Genomic DNA, 22,976 nt, shown 5'->3' with positions numbered 1-22,976 from the left:
TGCATCAAGCTTCTAAGTGTCAGCTTTCACATGAAAATTATACATAACTTATGTTAATTAGGCTTATTTTAATTAATTTATATTAATTAAGCCTGTCCTTGCCTTTAATGTCCTGTGCTACTGCTGCACAAAGATCGTTTTCATGGCATTCACACGCTGTATGCCTATATCAGACTTCAAGAGCTGTACGTATTTAGAAAGAGAAGGAAATGTGATCTAAGTTACTGACAGTGGATTGACTGTTGGTGCCAGACAAGGTGGTGTAAGTATCTCAGAAACTGCTGGCCCTCTGAGGTTTTCACAGACAACAGTCTCTCAGAGCTTACAGAGAATGGTGCGAGAAACAAAAAGCATACAGTGAGCAGCAGTTCTATGGGTGAAAATGAGAGAGGCCAGACTGGTTCTGTCTGACAGGAAGGCGACTGTAACTCCAACAGCCACATATTACAATAGTGATGTGCAGAACAACACCTCTGAATGCACAACACCTCAAACCTTCAAGTGGATGGGCTACAGCAACAGATGACCATGAACATGCACTCCGTGGCCACTGTATTAGGTACAGGGAGGCCCTCCACTGGTCGATGTTGTGTCCTAGCCAGGGCAGTACAATATGGAGAGCAAGCTCTGCCTCTCCACACAGCTGATGAATCCAAAGGAAAGGCAGAGACCGATACAGTTCGGCACCATTGCCATTGCAGGAGTTGTAGTCAATGTGGGACTGCCTTAGGGACTCCAGCTCCAGATTATTCCCTTGCGGTTTACTCCCAAAGCCTTCCCCACGAGAAGGTATAGCCGCAAAGCAGCGGACAAGCCCCATCTGCCCGAAACAACTGGTTTTAAGGCACCAGTAACCTGCATTTGCCCCTTCTCCTGTCCGTAGAAATGGTTCCGGTTGACTTAGTAGCTAAGCCACATGTGAAAGCCAGAAACTAGAGTTGGTTGTCAGAGGCTATTTGAGGCACACGCCACTGTGAGCATTGAATAGGTAGTGGGAGCTTGTCCCCACTACCACCCCTGGCTAGAACATCCTTAAAGATATTTATTGGGTTCAAGAGGTACCTAATAAAGTGGCCATGCATGTAGTGTAATGGCTTTGGGCAATCAAGAGATGAGACACTTGCTGTGGGTACCCAGTATCTGACTTTTGGGGTACATTTGGAAGCTGCACGCTGTAACATGGAACCTCCCCCTCTAACCTGACTTAGAAGTTGGGGTCCGATGAGCTAATAGGATTGAGATTCAGAGACAGAGCGTGTGTTCCATACACCTGGGCTGTGCAGTTTCAATAAGACCATAATACCATGGTGGAAGCTCGATCACCAACTCGATCCCAAGTTCCAACTTTTTAATTGCAGCAGCATTTACATGCACGATTGGAGCTGGAATTACCGTGGCTGCTGGCACCAGGTTTGCCCTCCAATGTGTCCTTGTTAAAAGATTTAAAGTACACTCATTCCAATTCCAATTGTTATTTTTCATCACTACTTCTTTTTGTTCACCAAGAGGCACTGATATCTCGCCAATGAAGCCCCATTAATGAAAGCCAGAGGAAAGAATGGTTCCCCAAGTTAGAGTCCAGGTAACTATAACCCAATTATGTCTTAACCAAAGAAGGGCAAGCAGTGGATTCTAGCAATGACATGTCTTTGATCCTCTGACAAACCTATTCACTAACTAATCTATTGCTACCATTACACTAACCAGTCAGTAAAACACTTACCATATTTCCCTTTTCACCTGTTGGGCCTTCTCGACCAGGGTGACCCTGTGAAACAAATTACAGTCATTGTCTCAATCTCATTGGTGACTGCAGAGCAAACAATACATGGCTGGTTCTGTAGAGCTACAGAGCTTCACAAGAGAAGGGCGCAAAGAATAGAAGCAGGCGTACGGCATTTAAGTTCTGCTGTTTTAAGTTGTGCCTAATCCTTTAACCTCCACATACTTTCCAGCATGAGCCAGAGATCTCTTGGGACAATATTTAAAAGTCTTTCCATCTGTGTACCAAATAAAGTCATTGACTGAGTTTCAGAAGTCCTCTTCATTATAGGTTTCAAAGATTCACTGACCTCTGAATGAAGAAATTTCTTTTCATCTGTGACCTGAGTGTTAAACTTTGAAGGGAGAGATTATGTATCAGGTCAGAAACCCCTTGTGCGAGTTCTCAGGAATCGTCTCTGATCAGAAACGCTAATGGTTTCCCTTTCCACAGTTGCTGCCTGCCCTGCTGAGTGATTCCACCGTCTTCCCTTTTGATCTCACATTCCCAGCACCTGTGCCATTTTTGGTTTTCCCTGATGATTTTACAATTATATGAATCCTGGTTCTAAGCACCGTAGCCAAAGGAAAAGTCGGCTTCATGTCTACTCTGTCAATCTGCAAGCTTTAAGAGTATCATCAGGGAATGCTGTCTCAAAGCTCCAGTGACTAGACCTCTGGTGCTCTCTGTGTGGAGTCTGCCTGGACTTGCAGTGGGGGCTGGGTGGACTGCAATGGGACTGATAGCAACCAGCATGGACAGAAATGCTGAATGGCCTCGTTTTGTCCAACAGAGAAAATCCAGCATAAATACATAAATACAGCCCCTACGGCAGCTTGCTACATAACTCACCTGCTTCTGGCCAAAAATTGCCCCTAATTTTGGACTCTGAGCGAAGGACTGTTATCGATGCCTCTCATAATTTTAAAAACTTCTATATGACAACACACACAAAATGCTGGAGGAACTCAGCAGGTCAGCATCTATGGAGCTGAAAAAACAGTCAACATTTCCGGCCGAGACCCTTCTTCAGGACTGAGAAGGGAGGAGGAAGATGCCAGAATAAAAAAGTGGGGGGGGGGGAGAGGGGATGGAGGATAACTAGAAGGTGGTGCCAGGTGGGTGGGGAAAACTAATGGGCTGGAGAAGAAGAAATGTGATAGGAGAGGAGAGTGACCATAGGAGAAAGAGAAGGAGGAGGGGGCCCAGGGGGAGGTGATAGGCAAGTGAGAAGAGGTAAGAGGCCAGAGCGTGAAGTAAAAGTGGGGGGGGGGGTGGAATTATTTTTACTGGAAGGAGAGATTGATATTCATACCATCACATTGCAAACTACCCAGACAGAATACAAGGTACTGCTGCTCCTCCACCCTGAGGGTGGCCTCATCTTGGCACAAGAAGACACCATGGACCAGCATGTCAGAATGGGAATAAGAATTAAAATATTTGGCTACTGGGAAGTTCTACTTTTGGTGGACACAGCAGAGGTGCTTAACAAAGCGGTCCCCCAATTTATGGCGAGTCTCCCAACTGTAGAGGAGGCTGCATTGAGAGCATTGGACACAATAGACAAACCCAGCAGATTCTACATGGTCACCATCTTTCCCCTAATGACTTAGCACGGCCAACCTCTCCTTATAACTCGGGTCCTCTTGCCTTGGCAACATCCCCATAAAACTCTGCACTCCGACCAGTCGATAGGAATGAAGAACATCAGAAACATCGAATGGTGGAAAGGGCTCAGTGACCATGGCAAAGTTCCGAGGTTATCAGAGGTAGCACGGTGGCTTAGCGGTTAGCGCATTGCTTTACTGCGCCAGCAACCACCAATCGGCGTTCAAGTCCTACTGCTCTCTGTAAGGAGTTTGTACGCACTCCTCATGACCACACGGGTTTCCTCTGGGTTAGTAAGCTGTGGGCATGCTATGTTGCCCAGAACAATTCTGGGTGATTTGATTTGATGAAAACAATGCATTTCACTGTATTTTCACTGTATCAATGTACATGTGACAAATAAAGTGAATAAAGCTAAAGATAATCTTGAAATTAAACTACTCTCCTTCACCTTAATCTGATCTAACAGAAGTTTCCAAGATGATTTGATCATCTGTGTTTCGATGACTAACTGGTGCCCACATCCTTCTCTCCTATTGTGTTTGGGTTGCTTCCAGTGCTCCAGAGAGTGGAGAATAGAAGGGGAAACAGGCTTTGAGTGACTTTCCCGTTTGTCTATTTATATAAAATCACAATTCAGGTTCAAGAAAACCACCGATCCTTCCAGAGTTTAGGCAAGGTTAACAACTATTTATGCTTCTCATTAGATGAAAAAGAAGCTGCAAAAACAAGCTGATCATCATCTTTTAAATTCTTTACGCTTGAAGAACTTGCAGCAAGTGCCTGATCTTCTCTGAAACCTTCAGATTTATTTTCCTTCTGCAGCTGCTGTTGAGGTATCTCATCTACAGTCATATCTACATCTTGAAAATGCGACTGCTCACAGCTGTCAATCTCCAAAGATTTAAACATGTAGTTGAACAATTTCCAACTCTTCTGCTCCATCATCTGAATCTGTGGTGCTCTCTTTGTTCCTGTCATATTTTAGCTCCAGTCACAGTATCTCTTGTTGACAATCTCAATGTGTACTTGACACGTGGACATTTCTTCTTTGCCTCTTCTCTCCAGTGTTTCCTTACTGGTTCGTCCTATAGTTGAAAGGCCTGCACTCACTAATCCAGAGAGCTTAGTGATTTAGATTGGACAACTGCGAATCCACTAGGCTTGAAAAACTATGTTCTAAAACATTTAAAGTCATAGCACAAAGCAGGCCCTTTGGCCTATCAATTCCATGCTGAAATATTATTCTGCCTAGTCCCATCGTCCCACACCTGGACCATAGCTCTCAATTCCCTTCCCAACCATGTATTTAACCAAATTTCTCTTAAATGTTGAAATTGAACTCACAGTTTCCACTTCCACTGGCAGCTCATTCCGCACTTGAACCACCCTCTGAGTAAAGAAGTTTCCCCTCATGAACCCCTTAAATATCTCATCTTTCCCCCTTAATATCTGACCTCCATCACCCAACCTCAGAGGAAAAAGCCTGTTTGCATCTACCCTATCTACACCCCTCATAATTTTGTATACCTCTATCAAATTTTCCTTCACACATCCCCTCTTGAATATCACTAACTCTTGGTTTAATCCAGGTCTTACAATACACATTGGTGAGTCAGCCAATGAATGTGCGTAGCAACATACAGAAAGTTGGATGATCTCAGTGGATTGGGCAGCATCTAGGGAGGGAAATGGACACTCAACCTTTCCGGTTGACACGTCCATTCAGTCCAGATGAAGGGTCTCCAAAACACCGGCTGCCTATTTCTCTCCACAGGTGCTGCCTGATCTGCTGAGATCCTCCTGCTCTTTGTGTGTCACTTCTGAGACCCTTCAGTCTCGGTAAATGTCCATATATGGGGGAAAAGTGGAATTTTGAAATAATGAGTTTTAACATGGATTTAGGTAAGCTAATGTCCTTTGACCTCTAATCTAGTTAGACTGGAGCAGCCAGAAATTCTAAAAGTGAATATCTTTCTAGCAGCGACCAACTGCAGAAAAGTCTTAAACCTGTGTGGAAATGCATAGGCATCTATTTTCTACTGTCAGTACTTCAGCTCATTTACCTTCTAATTTCAGAAATTTTGCCACTTGAGTATAAAGAATGACCTTTCATTTACAAAATCCAAAGGGAAAATTACCAAGACCAACAAGAAATGGAAGTACATAAGCTAAGTCATTTTGTAACTTTCTTGAGATACTGTAATGCACTAGGGATATGGGAGATGGAAAAGAACACAATCTGTCAATCCTGTCCACCTCCTTTAAGCCCTCGTCTAGCAACCTCCAACCCATTCTCTACGTCAGAGGTTCCCAACCTGGAGTCCACAGACCCCTTGCTTAATGGTATTAGTCTATGGCATAGAAAAGGTTGGAAATTCCTGGGCTAGGTTAAGAAGTTTATCCTGAGTTCATTATAGGATTTCTTTTTGTACTTATGTACCTTCTTACAAGTGGAAACATTTTGTGTCTTCTCTAGAAAAGCTTCCCCAAACCATAAGAGACTACTTTCCGTCAGCCTTCCCTTTACGAAGAGCAGAAGAGAAGCCAAATTTGTTCAGTCTTACAACTGTGAGTTTACCCTAATAAATCCTTCGTGTATCTCCTCCTTAGGATGTGGAGAGCAGAACTGCGTGGTCCGTGCGCTCTGATTGTCTACCTGATGACTTTCTCTGTAGCTGTAACACTATAGTCTGCACTTTTGCTTCCTTTTGTGAAACTGTGATGTGCTTATGTATGAAATGATATGTCTGGGGAACACACACACAAAAGCTTTTCTCTGTATTTCAGTACTTGTAACAATAATAGACCAATTCCCACAGAGCACTGAAGATCAAAGGACCATATGCAATATTGCTTGTTCCGTTCTCAGAATTAAGAAGAATATTCATAGCATGTTGAATACAAATGAGAAAATACCAGCTATTGAAAGCTGCTATAATAGTGATAGTAAATTTAATAATATATTTAACCATTCTCTGTAGCATCAATACTTTTGCACTGCAAGCTCGACAGGTGTAAGATTAGTATGGTAGTACAGTTAAATCCAGATAGCTTACCGGTGGACCATCTGCTCCAATAAGTCCCAGCAGTCCTTGCTTGCCTGGAGGTCCCTAGAAGATTTGAACAAAACCAACACATGATTCAAATGGTCAATTCACTAGGTTCAAAGTTCAAAGTTCAAAGCAAATTTATTATGAAAGTATGTATATGTCACCATATACTACTCTGAGATTCATTTTGTTGCGAGCATTCCCACTAGAACAAAGAAATACAACAGAATCAATGAAAAACTACATACAAAGGCTGACAAACAACCAATGTTCAAAAGAAGACAAACTGTGCGAATACAAAAATACCCTCAAATAATAATAAATAAATAAATTATACTGAGAACATGAGTTATAGAGTCCTTGAAAATGCATCCACAAGTTCTGGAATGAGTACAGTGCTGACAGAAGTCATCCTCAATGGTTCAAGAGCTTGATGGTTGAAGGGTAATCTTCTGCTGAGGAAGACCTTCTGGACCCTTGTTGTGCTATAAAATGGTAACCCCTGACCTGGCTGTGTCCATGTATGGAATGGGCCTGTGGATGTGCAGAGACTGTCGATTCACCACGTGTTGAATCAGGTTGTAACAGCCTGAGTTTAATCATAATACTGAAGCATCAATGCATCCACTGTAAACAAACCCCAAGCCATTTCTATCCACTCAGCTGCATTTGAATTTATTCCAATACAGGTTTCTACAAGACCCAGGGCAATTAAGAAAATATGCATTATCGAATGAACATTCCATAATGTCTGTTCAAACCTTGAGTTACTGCAATGGGTATAATGAACTTTGGCCCACAAACCTGGAATGTCACATATCAGATGCTCAGCTGTGTCAGCAGTTCAGTCTCTGAACTCAAGACACTGTGGGTTTAATTCTTAGCCCAGTCACCAGTTTAAAAATCCAGGCTGACGTTCTAGTGCAACATTGAGAGAACACTGTTTTGCCAGAGGTGTTCTCCTTTGAAAGGGGCACTGAACTGACACTCTGCATACTCTTTTGGATCCCTGTAAATACACTTGCAAGAGTTGAAACACCAGTGAAGTTCTAGTGAGAGTCTCATTTCTAGTGGTGCATTTTTCTTGGCAAGATGTTAAACTGAGTCAGCTGAGTCTGGAACACAATAAAGAGCTGCAGAGAAGTTTTCCCAGGTGACCTAACCAATGATTATACCTCATTCAACGGTTAATTAAAACAGGATATTACCTATATCTATAAATAAATAAATATAAATTTTATATATATAATTTACTATTCTTCATAATTAAAAGTTATTTTTGTTGCATGTTGTGCTCACACACCACAGCAAATTCCTAATACATCTACTGTAAATGCATATAGAACATAGAACAATACAGAATAAGAGCCAGGCCTTTGAACACACAATGTTGTGCCAAACCAATTAAATTAGTAATCAAACAGCCAACAAATCCTTCTGTCTACGCAATGTCCATAACCTTCCATTTCTGTCACATTCATGTGCCTATCTAAAAATCTCTTCCTGTTACGTTATATGTCGATGACTTGGATGACGGAATTGATGGCTTTGTTGCAAAGTTTGCGGACAACACAAATATAGGTGGAGGGGCAGGTAGTTTTGAGGAAGTAGAGATGCTACAGGAGGACCTAGAGAGATTCAGAGAATGGGCAAAAAAGAGGCAGATGGAATATAGCATTGCGAAGTGTATGGTCATGCGTTTTGGTAGAAGAAATAGAAGCACAGTCTGATTTCTAAATGAAGAGAAAATTCAAAAATCTGAAGTGCAAAGGGACTAGGGAGACCTTGTGCAAGATTCCCAAAAGGTTAATTTGCAGGTGGTGAGGAAGGCAAATGCAATGTTAGCCTTCATTTCAAGAAGATTAGAATATGAAAGTAAGGATATTATGTTGAGGCTTTATAAAGCACTGGTGAGGCCTCACTTGGAGGATTGTGAGGAGTTTTGGGCCCCGTATCTTAGAAAAGATGTGCTGGAGAGGGTTCAAAGGAGATTCACGAAAATGATTCCAGAATTGAACTGCTTGTCATATGAAAAGTGTTCAAAGGCTCTGGGCTTGTATTCACTGGAATTCAAAAGAATGAGATGTGACCTAATTGAAATGTATTGAATGTTTAAAGGCCTTGATAGAGTGGATATGGAGAGGATGTTTCCTGTCAAGGGAGAGTCTAGGACCAGAGGACACAGCATCAGAATAGAGGGATGTCCTTTTAGAATGGAGATGAGCAGGAATTTCTTTAGCCAGAGACTGTTGAATCTGTGGAATTTGTTGCCACAAGCGGCTGTAGAAGCCAAGTCTTGACATATATACTTAAGGCAGAGGTTGATAGATTCTTGATTGGTCAGACCATCAAGGGTTATGGGGGAAGGCAGGTGATTGGGGCTGAGAGGAAAAAAAAGGATCAGCCATGATGAAATGATGGGGCAGACTCGATGGGCTCAATGGCCTAATTCTGCTCCTATATCTGATGGTCTTATGATCTAAAGTATCTGCCTCTGTCACCACCCCAGGAATCAAACTCTTTCTATGTAAAAAAAAACTTGCTCCTCACATCTCCCTTGAACTTACCCCCTCTCAGCTTCAACCTAGATTAATGTGAGGTGGTTCATTTTGGTAGGTCTAATATGATGGCAGAATATACCACCTACACCTACTACACTCTACAGATAGGGCTATGGGTTGCAAGAAGTGGTTTATGCAACCAGCCCTTCCCATACCACATGTTTTACAGCTTGGTTCAATTGGGAAACAATATTACTTCTGGGTCATAAAGTTCTCCTGAGTAGTGTTGACAGCTGAGAGCCAGCAACAAGGGAGAACAATATCGGTGGAGGTGCCATCTTTTAGGATGATAAAGCAAGACCTCCTCTACACTACATGAGATTCTGCAGATGCTGAACCTGAAGAAGGGTTGTGACCTGAAACATTGACTGTTTATTGCTTTACGTAAATGCTATCTGACCTGCTGAGTTTCTCCAACAGTTTATATGTTACTCCCTTTAAATTTCCTGCTTCCTTGGGGAAGCAACTAACATAATCAAAAGCCCCTCTCACCGCTCTTTCAGCCAGAAGATGCAAAAGCTTGAGAATAACCACGCTCAAGATTCTATCCTGCTGTTATAATACTCTTGAAAAGACCTTTTATACTGTAAAAGATGCACTCTTGATCTCCCAGTCTATACTGAATGGCCTTCCGTGCAAACTTGGCACCAGCGAACAACACGACCAAGGGTGACATCCTTCAGACAGCTCACAAAATTATTTATTTTACTTCATTTACTTCTTCTTCTTTCAAATACAACTGAGCTACCTGTGATTTACATTTTGATGGTGTATTTTTGGACAGATTGAGTGATTTGGTGCTTTGTCATCTCCGAGGGAGTTTCGTGAGGTTTTGAGTGAAGTGCCTGGCCGGGAGACCATAGTTTGCTGATCTCGCTGATTAAAGCATCGAGGAAGATTGAGATCAACTAGGATGAGAGCGGAAGGCGAGTAGGTGTTCCGCGCCGTATGCTTGCGAGTGACTGGTCTCTCTCTTGTTCTCTGCTCCTGGACAAAGTTGCCTGCATTCGATCTCCCTCTTGCTCATTGCTGCCGGAGAATGGTGGTGGACTCTTGGGTCCTGGGCAAGGTTCAATCAATGCAGTTTGTGACTGGACTCTGTAGTTCATGTTATGCTGTTTCTGGTTTCTAAGTCCTCCTTCTTTAGTTGATATTTTGTGTGACTTTGATCAGTGCAGACTGCCTCTGCGGCCTGCCTTAAATGAACGACGCAGCACTAAATTGAACCAAACTGAGCTGAAACTGAACATTCCTGGACTGTTTCATGAACTTGCAGTTTGATGTTTTATATTCTGTGTTTTTTGATCTATTTTTGTTGTTTGCACAATTTGTTCTTTTTTTTGCACGTTGCGGTTTTGATGCTTTTCTTTGAGCGGGTTCCATAGCTTGCTTCGTTTTGTGGCTGGCTGTGGGGAAGACGAATTGCAGGTTGTATACTGCATATATCCTTTGATAATGAATGTACTTTGAATCTTCGTTTGCCTATCTGCATTGCACTTTTTTGTTACTGTGACACTAAGTTCTGCATAATGTTTTTCGTACCGGATTCCCCCTCTGTATAACTTGAGTACAATGTACAGTATGGAATGATCCTTCGGAGTGGCAAGTAAATATATAAATGGTATCTCGGTAATTATAAAGAAATCATCATCTGCTGTGGGATCCTGTACACAGAACAGAGAGTTCTCCTCATGTTCCAGACAGCACCTCCCCTGAATCAATACGTCCACATACCAGATTAGTTGGCTGTGTATTCATTTGATGGGATCCCACGTGTACAAATTGGATATCTTGTTTGATGGATCACATAATGGAATATACTGATTCTCTGTTTGTAAAGATGTTTATCATATTTTTTTAAAGAAACAGCACAGTAACAGGCTCTTTCAGCCCGTGTTACCCAATTATATCCACGTGACCAATCAACTGACTGACTCGTATGTCTTTATTGTTAAGGTGGGAGGAAACAAGAGCACCCAGAGGAAACCCATGTCATCATGACAAGAATGCCCAAACTTCTTCCAGGCAGCAGCAGTGGGAATTGAAACTGGGTCCTGGTTCTGTAATGGCATTACGCTAACCCGCTATACTGCTCTGCTGCCTCATGTTTTTGGGACAGAGGCAACACCAGCAGGACAATAATTGCTCATCCATGGCTGCCTAATAGGAAGATTATGGTGAAATTCTATTTCGCAAGTTCACCACAGTGGTTATGGGCTCTGTACCCAGTTCAAAGGCAGCACTCCTATAGTCTGGAGACACACGAGTTTAGTCTGGGCAACAATGACTAATTTCTTCATCAATAGTGAACAAAATGGAGTTTTTACAACAAGGTACAACTTCTACTGAAGCTAGTTTGCTCTTAATATCCAAAATATTTAACAAACTAAATGTAATTTCCACTTTTGTAATAGTGATGTTTGATCAGGCCTTTTAATTATTAACAGAATTGAACACTAAGCTGTCTCTATAAAACTTCCTTCAACGCACGTTTGTTTTTTCTTCATGCACAGTCAGATAAGACGGATATAAATCTGTGCATTCTTCGAGCTTCAGTCAATGTTGAAATATTGAAGCGGATGCCTCAATATCCAGAGTGAAGAATAAATCAGAGAAACAACACCTCATATTCTGCCTTCAACATCAACTTCTCTAACTACTGGTAATCACCTGTCTCTGTCTCCCCCCACCACACAATTTTGTTTTCCAATCTTCCTTTATCTATCTGGTCCCTTCACCCCTTCTCTTCCCCCTCTCCCACCCTTATGACTTGCCCATCACCCATAACTTCCTCCCACTGTTCCCTCCCTTGATTCCATGGTCCACAGTCCTCTCTTATTGGATCTCTTCTTCTCCAGCCCTTTGCATCTTCCACCTATCACATCATTCCCATTTCCACCATTTCCCATCCACCTACCTTCACCTCTTGCCTGAATTCACCTATCATCTGCCCATTTGTACTCCTTCCCCTCACTGGCACACTTCTATTCTGGTTCTGCCCCCTTCCTTCCAGTAATTTCTTCCCCCTCCTTCTCTCTTTTTCCATTCACCATTCTGATTACCCTCTCACTTCTTCATTTCCCTTCACCTCCAATCAGCTTCCTCTGCTTCAACTCTTCCTTATCTTTTATGGTCCACTCTTCTGACCTATTACATTCCATCTTCTTCAGCTCTTTACCTCCTTCACCCATCCCCTCCCAAGTTCTCACTTCATCTCTCTCCTCCACATATCCACCTTCCGCCTCACCTGGTCTCACCTGGTCTCACCTGGTCTCACCTATCACCTGAAATGTTGAAGTCCTTCCATTCCCCCACCTTCTGATTCTAGCTTCTACACCCTTCCTTTCCAGTACTGACCTGAAACATCGGCTGTTCATATCCCTCCACACATGTTGCCTGACCTGCTGAGTTTCTTTAGCATTTCTCTGTGAGTTGTGCAAAATGGAGTTTCTGGTGTCTCACTGAAGCAAAAGCCTCTTCCCTCACACCTAGTCCCACCAGGATTATCATCACCACAAAGCCAAAATGCATCCATGGGAAAAATCTGAGAACTTACTTTGTTTCCGGGAAGTCCAATGGGGCCTTGAGGTCCAGGAAAGCCCTGCAGAAGAGAGAGAGAGAGATGAAGAGCTGCCTCAGTAAAGAGTTATGGTAACAAGATCAGCTGCCCGCTGGAGTAATGAATCACTGGTCTATTTCAGGGTCTCCAATGTAAATATGAAATAATCCAGGCTTCCATTTCTGTGTACAACTCCTATTCGAGTCTTGTGGTTTCCAGATTATAACATGTGATCTTTTTCCCCTAAACACTTATTGGTGGATAACTCCAAGGTCCAAGAACGTAGATGTAGGAGTTGGTTAGAGTAGCCTCTTGTGTTGATCAGCTGTCTCATTCACTTGTTGACCAATCCCCATGTCCCTCAACTCCCTTCATGCCCAAAAAAACAACTTTCTCAACAGGGAATATGTTCAAATGATCATCTACTGCTCTGCACATTACAATAGACAATAGACAATAGGTGCAGGAGTAGGCCATTCAGCCCTTCGAGCCAGCACCACCATTCGCCGTGATCATGGCTGATCATCCACAATCAGTACCCTTTTCCTGCCTTCACCCCATATCCCTTCAGTCCGCTATCTTTAAGAGCTCTATTTAACTCTTCTTTGAAATAATCCAGAGAATTGACCTCCACTGCCTTCTGAGGCAGAGCATTCCACAGAACCACAACCCTCTGAGTGAAAAAGTTATTCCTCAACTCTGTTCTAAATGGCCTACCCCTTTTTCTTAAACTGTGGCCTCTGGTTCTGGACTCCCCCAACATCTGGAACATGTTTCCTGCCTCTAGTGTGTCCAATCCCTTAATAATCTTACATGTTTCAATCAGATCTCCTCTCATCCTTCTAAATTCCAAAGTATACGAGGCCAGTCGCTCCAATCTTTCAACATATGGCAGTCCTGCCATCCTGGGAATTAACCTCATGAACCTATGCTGCACTCCCTCAATAGCTAGAATGTCCTTCCTCAAATTTGGAGACCAAAACTGTACACAATACTCCAGGTGTGGTCTCACCAGGGCCCTGTACAACTGCAGAAGGACCTCTTTGCTCCTATGCTCAACTCCCCTTGTTATGAAGGCCAACATGCCATTAGCTTTCTTCACTGCCTGCTGTACCTGCACGTTTACTTTCAGTGACTGATGAACAAGGACACCTAGATCTCGTTGTACTTCCCCTTTTCCTAACTTGACACCATTCAGATAGTAATCTGCCTTCCCGTTCTTGCCACCAAAGTGGATAACCTCACATTTATCCACATTAAACTGCATCTGCCATGCATCTGCCCACTCACCCAACCTGTCCAAGTCACCCTGCATTCTCATAACATCCTCCTCACATTACTAAGGACATACAGAACAAAGATGGGTCATTTGACCTAACCAGACCAAATGCCATTAATGTTCCACTTCCTCATCATCTACCCGTCTCCTTCTACACACCTAATAGCAAATCCATCTAATCCTTTCTCTGTCATGTGTTAGACCAGCCCAGTGGTTCCCAAAGTGGGTGATATTGTCCTCTTGGGGACAGTGGGAGTTTCTAAGGGGGCAATAAGGATGAAGGTGGCAGTGGGCGGGGGGGGGGAGGACAATTGGTAGCAAGGGGTGGAGATGAAAATTACAGTTTAAGTTAAGAAATGAATTACTTATTGTAAGTATTTAGCCCTCAGTGCCTCACAAATGGTTACAATGACCACATTATTGCCTCAGTTCGTGCTAACCCACTGTTTCTTAGACTTTGTTTGAAGCAGTTGTTGAAAAGCAATGTGACACTTCTGTATTTGGCATACCATGAGAAAGCTCAACAGAAGAAATCGTTTTATTTCCAGTGCACTATTGGCATCACTACTGTTGTAGTGTTAGCTGGTACAATTCCCATACTCTAAACATGTAGTCACACATTTCCTGTGAAAGAGGGTACAGCGTTCTATAGGATAAAGTTTAGAACCTGCCATTTTGATTAGTCATGATTGCATTTCTCTAGTCCACGACCCAACTGAGATATTGCTGCCCGATTTTATGTACTATCAGGCAGAGAGTCAGGTTTAGCCTGAGCAATGATGACATCATAACTTTCCCCATTATTGATCACAGTGCTTGAGCTTGGTCTTAAACAAGAGGCGATTGTCCATGGTCATTAATCTATAATGAAAATGGCAGAAGCAGACCAAATGAAAGGGAAGTGTAGACAGTATAGTGTACTCTTTTGTACATTTCACCCACTGTTCCTACACTTTCTAAATTGTTTGATGTACTTGTACTTCAACCTATTACACTTGGTGAACGAGTGCGCCAAGATCCCACTGTGCAGCAGAACGTTTATTAATTAAAAACTCCTAATGTTGAACTGAATTATCAAATCGAGTCTTTATTGGAACACAGGTTTTAAAACTGCAATAACAATGGAGCAAATGGTCTTTTGAGAAGCAAGCTATTCTTTTCGCGGCTTTTGAGCAACATTATAGTGCACGGAGAAACGTATTACTCAGTAATGAGCAATCTCCAAACGTTAAGACAATTTAAGATTTAATGAGATTGCGCAGAGGTTGATAAATTAGGCGAGTGGAGTGGATTGACAGCAGAAACAGTGGGAATCCAGCTGTCTCAGCACATTCAGTGCTACACGGTTCAATGCTGGCAGAGAGACTGCACAGACGTTACTGCTGCATATTGTATTCCCTGGGGCTGGCCAGGATAGCAGTCATATCTACTATTGGCCCTGGGGATTCCAAATGATATCCATTATTACATTTCAGCTGCTAACGGTGATAAAATGGATTTAATACTTACTTGCTTTGTATTGATAAAATGCACAGTGTCCTTGGATACTTTTGCAGGATTTGCAGTTTGTTTGCAGATGCAGGTTACACTATAATCCTGAAACCTGGTCCCAATGAAGTCCTTCCTACATTTCAGAACTCATCATTATTGCTAATCTGCAGATTTAACACAGCTACCTCAGGACACATTTCAGTGCCAAAGTCTGTTGGTTGGTATGAAACCTCAAGACACTAAAAACTTAACAAAAATGTTGTATGATAAATGAACACAGGAGATTCTGCAAATGCTGGAAATGCAGAGTAACAGGCAGAAAGCACTGGGGGAACTCATCAGGTCAGGCAGCATCTATGGAGAGGAATAAACAGTCGACATTTCAGGTGAGACCCTTCAACAGGACTGGAAAGGACAGGGAAAATGAGCCTCTCCATAAAGGCTGCCTGCCCTGCTGAGTTCCTCCAGCACTTGGCATGTGAATGAAAAGTTCTTCTTTTGCCCCACTCCATGTCTGATTAATCATACCAAGGTTACAGGTTTTTGCCCCACTGCATATCTGATTAAATGTGCCAAGATTGCAGATTTTTGCCTCACTCCATACCTGATTACACACATCAAGGTTACAGCTGAGAACAGTGAATCACAGGATTCAGAGTTCACTGTAGATATTAGAAGGCAAGATATTCTGACCTAACTAGGTATGCCTAGTAATTTCTAAGGTAGGGACATGTTCGGCACAACTCTGTGTATGCTAACTGCAATGGATTCATTTCAATGTAACCTCCGCACTTTCTCACCTGAGGTCCTGGGTCACCTTGTTGCCCTATTGGTCCGGGATCACCTTGAGAGCCCTAGGGAAAGAATAAAGACAGGGAATGATGCGGTTTCTTTTGAGACATCAGCTTTAGATAAAGATTTAAACATTAGCTTTGTTTGTCACATATACACCGAAACCTACAGTGAAATGCTTTATGTTTGCACCAAATTAACTCAGTGAGGATTGTGCCGGGCAGTCGCCACCTTCCTGCGCCAACATAGCATGTCCTCAACCCCTCACAGCTTTGGAATGTGGGACGCAGCCAGAACACCCCGAGGAAACACGTGCAGTCACGGGGAGAACGGACAAACTCCTACGGACCGTGCCTTTCAAATTTGGAAGACTAATGGTATATCTCGGTTTTCTGACTTATTTTCAGATGGCACCCTTATGTCTTTTGAACAGTTATCTAACAAATACAATTTACCAAGAACACATTTTTTAAAATATTTGCAAGTTAGAAATTTCCTAAATACCATACTCTCTTTCTTTCCGGCATTACCCCCTACAAATATTTTAGATGCTATCATCAACCTCAACCCGCGTCAGAAAGGTGTAACGGCTACTATTTATAATACTATCATGAAATTTAGGAACGCTCCATTCGACAAGATTAGGACTGACCGGGAAAAGGAATTGGGCCTTACTATCCCGGCTGAGGACTGGGCCTATATTTTACATCTTGTTAATACTTCCTCTATCTGTTCTAAACACTCCTTAATTCAATTTAAAGTTGTCCATAGAGCACACATGTCTAAAGATAAATTAGCTCATTTTTACTCTCATATTAACCCTCTTTGTGATAGATGTCATGGGGAGATAGCTTCCTTGACCCACATGTTTTGGTCTTGTCCTACTCTGGAAACTTTTTGGAAAGACATTTTTAATATTATCTCAAAAGTTCTGAATAGTCATATTTCTCCCCATCCTATTACTGCTATCTTTGGATTAACTAAAACTTCTAGTAATTTACTCCCCTCAGCACGTAGAATGATTGCATTTCTTACTTTAATGGCGAAAAGATGTATTCTACAACATTGGAAGGAGATTAATGCCCCGACTACGTTTTTTTTGCTTCTCACAAACAATACTATGTCTAAATTTGGAAAAAATCGGAAGTAATCTTTATGATACTTCAGTTAAATTTGAGCAGACCTGGAGATCATTTATTCAATATTTTCATTTAATGTAACTATTTTTTTTCTCTCTGACCATACATACATTCCCTTCATGGATTTTATCTGTTATTAGTGGAGGTCAGGTTTGAGGAGGCGATTGTTTAATTTGTTCAAGTCTACTATTTACCTAGTTAGCCCATTGCTTTGCTTTGTTAGGTTAGTTGTACGGCAGGGTTTTTTTTCTGGTTTTTTTTTTCTCCTTCTATTGGTATACATGGAGAATTAGTATACAATTATATTACCTTGTTAATCTATAACTAACTTAAGTTGTTTGCATTTTTTTGTATTAATATTACTTCTATATTTATATCCTAACAATGTATTAGTTGCGATATGTTTTACTCTTTGTGTACTAATTCAATAAAAAGATTTAAAAAGGAAAAAAAAAGAAAGAGAACATACAAACTCCTTACAGACAGCTAGGAACTGGCTCTTCCGTGCTATGCACAGTCATTTGGGTTTCTGTTTCTGGGTTGTTTGGCGGCTGGAAAATTCCACCCCTGGTGTGTTGCTTTATGAAAACACAGGGTGAGGGCCATGCGAGGGAGGAAGTAGCTTGCAGGGTTACAGAGGAATGTGGTTGGGGAATGCGGGGGGGCTCCTGATATTACTCTGCAACGGGCCAACATGTACACAATGGGCCGAATATATCACAATAAGTAGGCAGAGTGACCAAACAAAGTCTTACAGCTGCTGAACGCCCAGCCGGAAATTCCTAGGTAGGAGTATCGCCAATAATTTATCCTGGTGCCGCCATGTGAACAGTGCACCCGAGAAAGCTCACTGACACTTCTACTGATGGGACAAAAGGCCTGCTTCTTGGTCTTGAGAAATATGCTGCCTTACTCTTTAGCCATCTATTTTTACCACTCTTTGTGAGAGTTTTAGGTGCATGAGCTGGCTGCTCTTTGTTCCTATTGTACTGTGAATGAAACTCACCTCTGCAATTGGCGGTAAAGCACAGCCACTGACAAGGTCTGAGACATTTTACAAAGACAGTCCATACCAGAATTCATTGATAATATGAAATACTGTAACTTATTTATGTTTGATTCGGGAATCTATCAACATATATTTAACTTAAATCATTTAGGAGTAACTTTAACTGATTTAAACTTGCCTATAAAAGTACTGCTGTTCATGAAAGTGTGTAGGTACAAGTACTGGCTTGGGAAAATTTATCGCATCCACTTTCAAAGTTAACACAGAGTGCATTTTATGGAGAATGGGGGCAGAGCGAAACTATTTGCAAATCAAAAAGCAAAACTGCAGATGCTGGAAATCTGAAACAAAGCAGAAAGTGCTAGAAGCACAGTAGGTTAGTCAGCATCTGTGGAGAGAGAAACAGCAATAATGCTTTAGGTCACAGACTAAGGCATTTTCAGCCTGAAACATTAACTCCTTTTCTCTTTTCATAGCTGCCGAACCTATTTTATTTTATTCAGAAATACAGCACGGAACCGGCCTTTCCGGCCCAACAAGCTACCCTACCTAGCAACCCACCTGTTTAACACTAGACTATCGGAGGACAATTTGCAGTGATCAGTTAATCTACTAACCAGTACATCTCTGGAATGTGTGAGGAAACCGGAGCACCCGGAGGAAACCTATACGGTCACAGGGAGAATATACAAACTCCTTATGGACGGTTGGAAGATTATGCATGCAGTTGTTCAGGATGAAGTGAGGCTCCACTTGGAGTACTTTGCTGAGTTTTAAACACCCAGCTATTGAAAAATATCATTAAACTAGAAAGAGTACAGAGAAAAATTACAAGGATGTCATTAGGACTTGAGGCACAAGTTGTACAGAGAGATTGGACAGGTGTGGAATTTATTCCTTGGAGCACAGGAGACCGAGAGGTGATCTTATAGAAGCGTATACAATCATGAAGGACGTAGCCGAGGTTTGGGGAATTAAAAACCAGACAGCAAAAGTTTAAGGAGAAAAGGGAAAGATGTAACAACACTTTTTTTCCTATGCAAAGGGTGGTATATATGTAAAAGGAGCTGGCAGAGGAAGTGATTGAGGGAGGTAGAATAACAACTATTAAAAGACAGTCGGACAGGTGAGGTTTAGAAGGTTACATGCCAAACACTGGCAAATGGAACTATGTTGGATGGGGCATCTTCACCGACATGGTCCAATCAAGTCAAAAGGCCTGAGCTGACATGCTGCATGATTCTATAACTACTTGTGACCCACTCTCCTCAGTGGAACAAACAACACGGAGCTGGTGAACAACTCTTTTTAAAATGTGTCTCCCTACATATTTCCACATTGTGTGAACACCTCACTGCAATGCGAACCAGTGAAACTGGGCGACACTTGACACCTGAATTTATTGTCATTTTCATGCTTTTCGATGCCATGGAATCCCAGGAAAAATATGGACTTATGAGTAACACTCCAACATTAGAGAACGTTAGATTGAATGTTGGTCCTGCCGAACATTGAAAGGACGAGACAGGGTGGATGTGGAGAGGTTGTGGAGGGTATCCAGAACTAGAGGGCATAGTCTCAAAATTGAGGGGCAATCCTTTAGAACAGAGGTAAGGAGGACCTTAAAAGAACCCAGACCTCAATAAAACCCAGAGGGAAATGCAGTAGCTAAAACACTCAGCAGCCACCTCATTCGGTACAGGAGTGGAACTGGGAACGCAGCAGGCCAGGCAGCATCCATTGGAAGAGGTACAGTGGACGTTCTGCTGCTCTAGCACAACCATTTCACGGATCTAAGCGTTGTGCATTCAGAGATGCTTTTCTGTGCCCCATCTTTTTAACATGTGGTTATTTCATTTACTGTCACCTTCCTGTCAGCTTGAACCAGTCTGGCCATTTTCCAGTGACCTCTCCATAAACAAGAATCTTTTCACCCACAGAACTGCCGCTCACTGAATGTTTTTTGTTTCTCACACCATTATCTGTAAACTCTAGAGACTGTTGTCCCAGGAGATCAGCAGTTTCTGAGATACTCAAACCACCCTGTCTGGCACCAACAATCATTCCACGGTCTAAGTCACTTTGATCACATTTCTTCCCCATTTTGATATTTGATGTGAACAAATGAACGTCTTACCACGTCTCCATGCTTTTATGCTCTGAATTACTTCCACGTGATTGGATGGTTAGATATTTATATTAATGAGCAGGTGTACAGGTGTATCTAATAAAGTGGCCACTGAGTGTACTTGGTGGACAAGGCTTCGGATTAGAATGAGATGACAGACATTGATATGAGGTTCTAATATCTCCATAAGTTGCTCTGTGCCTGATATTTCTGCAGAATCTTTCAGGATGTCCTGATGGCAGAGAGTGCTATATGATTGTAAGATGTCATTGAGTTTGACCAACATGTGCCCATACTTTTTCTGTATCCACTCTATCAAAATCTTTCCTACTGTAGCACCTTTGACTCTACACTTAGAAAGAATAAAAGGCTACTTGTCTTTCTTTTTAATTGCCCTGAGCTTCCTTGTCTGGAGCACATGAGCAAAATTAACATGATCATGGGATCAAATTCAAAATAAAACTTGCCTGGTTTCCCTTTGGACCTCGAGCGCCATCAGTGCCAGTAATTCCCTGAAATTAAAGAGAAATAAATTAATTCAGGTCTCAATTTTCTGAAGACTTTGCATCTACACTGATGAGTTGAATTATTTTTGACTGTCATGGAATTATAAAGTCATACCCAAAGGGAACAAGCCCTAGAGGAGGCACGATAGCATAGCGGTTAAGCATAACATTATTTCAGTGCCAGTGACCAGGTTTGATTCCCACCGCTGTCTGTTGGGGTTTGTACATTCTCCCCACGAACCTGTGATTTCCTTCTGGGTACTCGGCTTTGCTCCCGCACTCCAAAGATATATGAGCTAGTGGGTTAATTGGTTACAGGGTGTAACTGGGTCGTGCGGGCTCGTTAAGCCAGAAGGCCCTGTTACTGTGCTGTACCTCTAAAATACAAATACAAGAAATAAATCTCACAAATTCCTGTGAGTTTTTTGTTTGTAGGCACATTCGCTCTTTATAGGTATCACTTAATGTCCACACCTGACTGACAAGAAAAGGAAGAGTTGGAGTCTTATTCTAAAAATCACAGCTAATCCAGCACCTGGAGGAAATCTGCAGATGCTGAAAATTCAAGCAACACACACAAAATGCTGGTGAACGCAGCAGGCCAGGCAGCATCCATTGGAAGAGGTACAGTGGACGTTTTGGGCCGAGACCCTTCATCAGGACTAACACTGAGTTAGTCTTAACGAAGGGTCTCAACCCGAAACGTCGACTGTACCTCTTCCTAGAGATGCTGCCTGGCCTGCTGCGTTCACCAGCATTTTGTGTGTGTTATCCAGCACCTCACCCTTTTGATCTCCAAATCCTTGCTATTTCAAAAACATAGTCTTCAATACATCCACTGGTTAACTGTCTGTTGTGGAGAATTTCTGGGTATAGAAAAGTTTCATGTGAACCAATTTCTGCACATCCCCTAGTCCATCCCTTAATCCCTTATCCTGAAACTCTGATCCCTGCTTTGAACTCATCCGTGTGAGAAAACAGCGCGTCTACATCTACCCTGTCAAAGGCACGGTAGCAGAGTGGTCAGCACAGCGCTTTACAGTACTGGCAACCTGGGTTCAGTTCCTGCCGCTGTCTGCAAGGAGTCTGTACGTTCTCCCCGTGACCACGCGGGTTTCCTCCGGGTGCTCCGGTTTCCTCCCACCGTCCAAAGACGTACCCGTTGGTAGTTAATTGATCATTGTAAATTGTCCTGTGATTAAATCAGGTTGCTGGGTGGCAAGGCTCAAAGAAAAAGAAGGGCCAACTCCACATTGTACCCCAATCAATAAATTCCTCGGAGCCTGGTCACTTGTTCCAGATGCTGGCTGGCGGCTCTCCAGTGACCTAGGGACATTGTGTGTGAGCAACGGCTGCTCTGTACAATCAAGGAGCAGCCTCACACTGACAGGTTGCCCTCCAACTCTTACAGGGAGGTATCAGGCAGGAGCAAATTACTCCCCTCACAGCGGCAGAGGCACAGCACATGGAAACAAGTCTCCTCTCTCCAGCCTTCCCACAACCACATGTGCACACCTCTTACCAGGAAGCTGAGACCATGAGAGAGAGCTGACTCTTCAGGGGAAGGGCAAAGGCACCAGGGACTAGATCTTGTGACTGGGGGACACCATTCACCGGTTTATCACCTTGCCTGGATACAGAGGAATAACGAAGTGGCAACTTGATTGGTTAATTGGGCACTGTAAATTGCCCCCAGTGCGTAGGAGAAGAGCAGAATCTGGGAGAAGCATTATAAGAACAGAGTGGGACTGGCAGAGATCAGTGTGGATGGGTGCTCAATGGTCAGCCTGGTCCCAATGGGCTGAAGGGCCTCTTTCTATATGATGTGACCTTATGAAAACCTCACACCAATTCAGTCTAGATGGAGAGCACAGGCATGAAAAAGTAGTCAACAGTTAAGGCTTCAACATCCTTGGGATATGAGAGGAGACTGGAAAACCCAACAGAGACCCACCAGTCGAGTGTACAAACTCTATACAGACTGGGCCGGAGGTCAGCACTAAACTCGGATTGCTGGAGTTGTGTGCAAATATTGAATGCGAAGAGAACATATTGCAAGGGGCTCTGAGGTCTGTATCACACCGCA

General features: G+C 42.7%; 1 protein-coding gene across 2 annotated transcripts in view; it reads right to left on the bottom strand.

The window, feature by feature from the left end:
* LOC134339467 (collagen alpha-1(XI) chain-like) overlaps positions 1 to 22,976 on the bottom strand; it is a 394,099-nt gene that overhangs the window by 155,088 nt on the left and 216,035 nt on the right. For both annotated transcript variants that reach the window (XM_063036004.1, XM_063036005.1), the window contains 5 exons: positions 20,852 to 20,896; positions 16,117 to 16,170; positions 12,544 to 12,588; positions 6,433 to 6,486; positions 1,724 to 1,768 (listed from right to left, as the gene is read on the bottom strand). In XM_063036004.1, coding sequence (XP_062892074.1) covers positions 1,724 to 1,768; positions 6,433 to 6,486; positions 12,544 to 12,588; positions 16,117 to 16,170; positions 20,852 to 20,896 — 243 coding nt within the window. The remainder of the gene's footprint in view (positions 1 to 1,723; positions 1,769 to 6,432; positions 6,487 to 12,543; positions 12,589 to 16,116; positions 16,171 to 20,851; positions 20,897 to 22,976) is intronic.

This window comes from Mobula hypostoma, chromosome 29 (assembly GCF_963921235.1).
Source record: "Mobula hypostoma chromosome 29, sMobHyp1.1, whole genome shotgun sequence".
NCBI lineage: Eukaryota > Metazoa > Chordata > Chondrichthyes > Myliobatiformes > Myliobatidae > Mobula > Mobula hypostoma.
The sequence above is the reverse complement of the archived record's forward strand: the minus strand, read 5'-3'. Positions and strand labels throughout refer to the sequence as shown.